General features: G+C 41.1%; 1 protein-coding gene across 1 annotated transcript; it reads right to left on the bottom strand.

The window, feature by feature from the left end:
• Window positions 1-246: 246 nt before the first annotated feature.
• Window positions 247-849, bottom strand: RNASE9 (ribonuclease A family member 9 (inactive)). The gene has a single exon (XM_036736619.1). The coding sequence runs from the start codon at window positions 847-849 to the stop codon at window positions 247-249; it is 603 nt and encodes a 200-aa protein (XP_036592514.1).
• Window positions 850-2,162: the final 1,313 nt, after the last annotated feature.

The raw sequence follows: 2,162 nt of genomic DNA, 5'->3' as shown, positions 1-2,162 counted from the left end.
AGAAACTGTACAATCAGTGCCCAGGCTGGGGAGCTCCTCCCAACCTCGGACCAGCTTCTGCTGCTCACAGAATGATGGGAATGGATGGGATCAGTTTCCTTCACGAAACATCATCATGGATGGGATTCATGTCTCTGATATTCTATCTATCCTTCTCATGCCTGAGGATGGTCTATGGGGTTGGATGAGATGAAAGTAGAGCCCAATGCTTTCAGCCTACTGAACTGGACAATTCATCCCCTTGGTCTAGTCAACAATTGCTTCCACAGAATCAGGGAAAAGGGAAGTGGAATCTTTCAGCATCTTGCAGGAGAGGACCACCTTTTTCTTTTTTTTAACGGATGTGTATTCACAATAAGGGAACTCATCACCATCAAGTAGCTGACAAACTGTCATATCCATATATTCTGTGCTCTGGTAACAGTTATTCTTGGAATTCTTGCATGGGAATTTGTCATTTTCACACACATGTTGTAGATCATCCCAGGAACTATGGATGAAATAGTGTTCTTTCTTGCATGGGCTCGAAGAAATCATGACATTTCTGCTCCTAATCAAGATATTACAGTATACATCTGGAGGCAGAGGGATCACTAGTTCATCAAGAAACTTTTCCATGAACTTTTTTCTCCTGTAGGACAAATGGCTGGACCGTGGCACTCTGTTGTTGACATGCTGTTCAGGCTGCTCTGCTAGGAGCTCCTTAGCCACCGAGAGGGGGTCTCCTGCTAGCCCCTGGTGGACCAATAGCAGCAGCAGGGAATGGATTCCCAGAAGAGTCAGGATCATCTCTCCTGTCGGAAGGGAGAGAAAACATACAGGGCCATGTCTGTGTATTAATGATTCCATGGTCGGACTGTATTCCTGAAGCTAGCTAACCCACTAGTAACAACAGCTAATATTTATGTAATTATTTAAGGTTTGCAAAGCACTTTGCATATATTATCTCATTTAATCCTTCCTCACAACAACCCTAGAAGACAGGTGCTATTATCATTGCCTTTTTACCCATGAAGAAATTGTGGATGAGAAAGATTAAGTGACTTTCCTAGAGTCACATACCTGGTAAGTATCTGAGTCAGGATTCAAACTCAGGCCTTTCTGACTCTCAGGCTCCATCCAGAGGGTGACCTAGCTGCCTCAAGGTCACTTAGGGCCCACACTAGCCAAAGTATGCAATTAATATTTACCACCTGAAAGCCTTAAAAAAGTTACCATCTGAACAACCTAAAAGAGAGAGATTTCCCTTCCAAAGATTGTCTCCTTGGGTTCATAGTCTTTAGCACTTTTATCTTTTTCTCCAGTGTAAACCTTGTCCTACCCTCTACCCTGCAGACCAGCATGTATAGTCAATTCAAGGCCACAATTAATATTTACTAGTATTTGAAGGAATTTATAGATACATGAAATTAATTGAGGACATTTTAATGTGCTTTCTCATAAAAGCTTAGAATCAAGTTGAGGGACACATTTTAAAATCTCACATGATAAGAATCTATAGATAATGACACTAAGCTGCCTCAGTTGAAATTTGTCCAATGCCACCTTCATTAACTCCCCTGCCTCTGTAAGATGCCTCTGTAGTGACACTGAGAGAAGCCTGGGGATGTTTCTGGAAGGCAAACCCCAAATGTGCTCAATTGCTTTGTAAATTTTTGTCCTTCCATTTCCCTTCCCTGTTATTCTTTTCCCAGTATACCTTTTTACCTTATCTTTAATCTCAGTTTCTCTCTTTAATTTTTCTAATGAGATTTTCCTTTTAGAAAGAGCTGAATGGATACAGAGTTACTGAAGAATAAATGCCATCCTTGCCTCTGCCCCAGTGCCATCTCACCTTACAGTCCGGGTGCTGTGGTGCCTTCAGAAAAATGATAGTATTCTGTCCTGTGTCAGAGAGATGCGATGGGGCCTGCTGACATTAACTCAGTGGGAGAGGGAGGAGCTGAGGATTGAGAAGGGAGATAAAAGAAATGAGGTCAAATAGAGGGAGGATAAAAGAAGACAACTCTTTCCTCCTTAAAAAAAATACATTCCGAACATCTATTGACAAATCTAAAGAAAAGGAATTATCATATACAAAGCTGTCAATTTTCATTATTTGCCAATTAAAAAAAAATAAAGTACACATCAACTTTCAAAAGCATAATACAAGGCCCAGAACT

This window comes from Trichosurus vulpecula, chromosome 8, assembly GCF_011100635.1.
Source record: "Trichosurus vulpecula isolate mTriVul1 chromosome 8, mTriVul1.pri, whole genome shotgun sequence".
Lineage (NCBI taxonomy): Eukaryota > Metazoa > Chordata > Mammalia > Diprotodontia > Phalangeridae > Trichosurus > Trichosurus vulpecula.
This window is presented reverse-complemented; position numbering and strand designations above follow the sequence as displayed.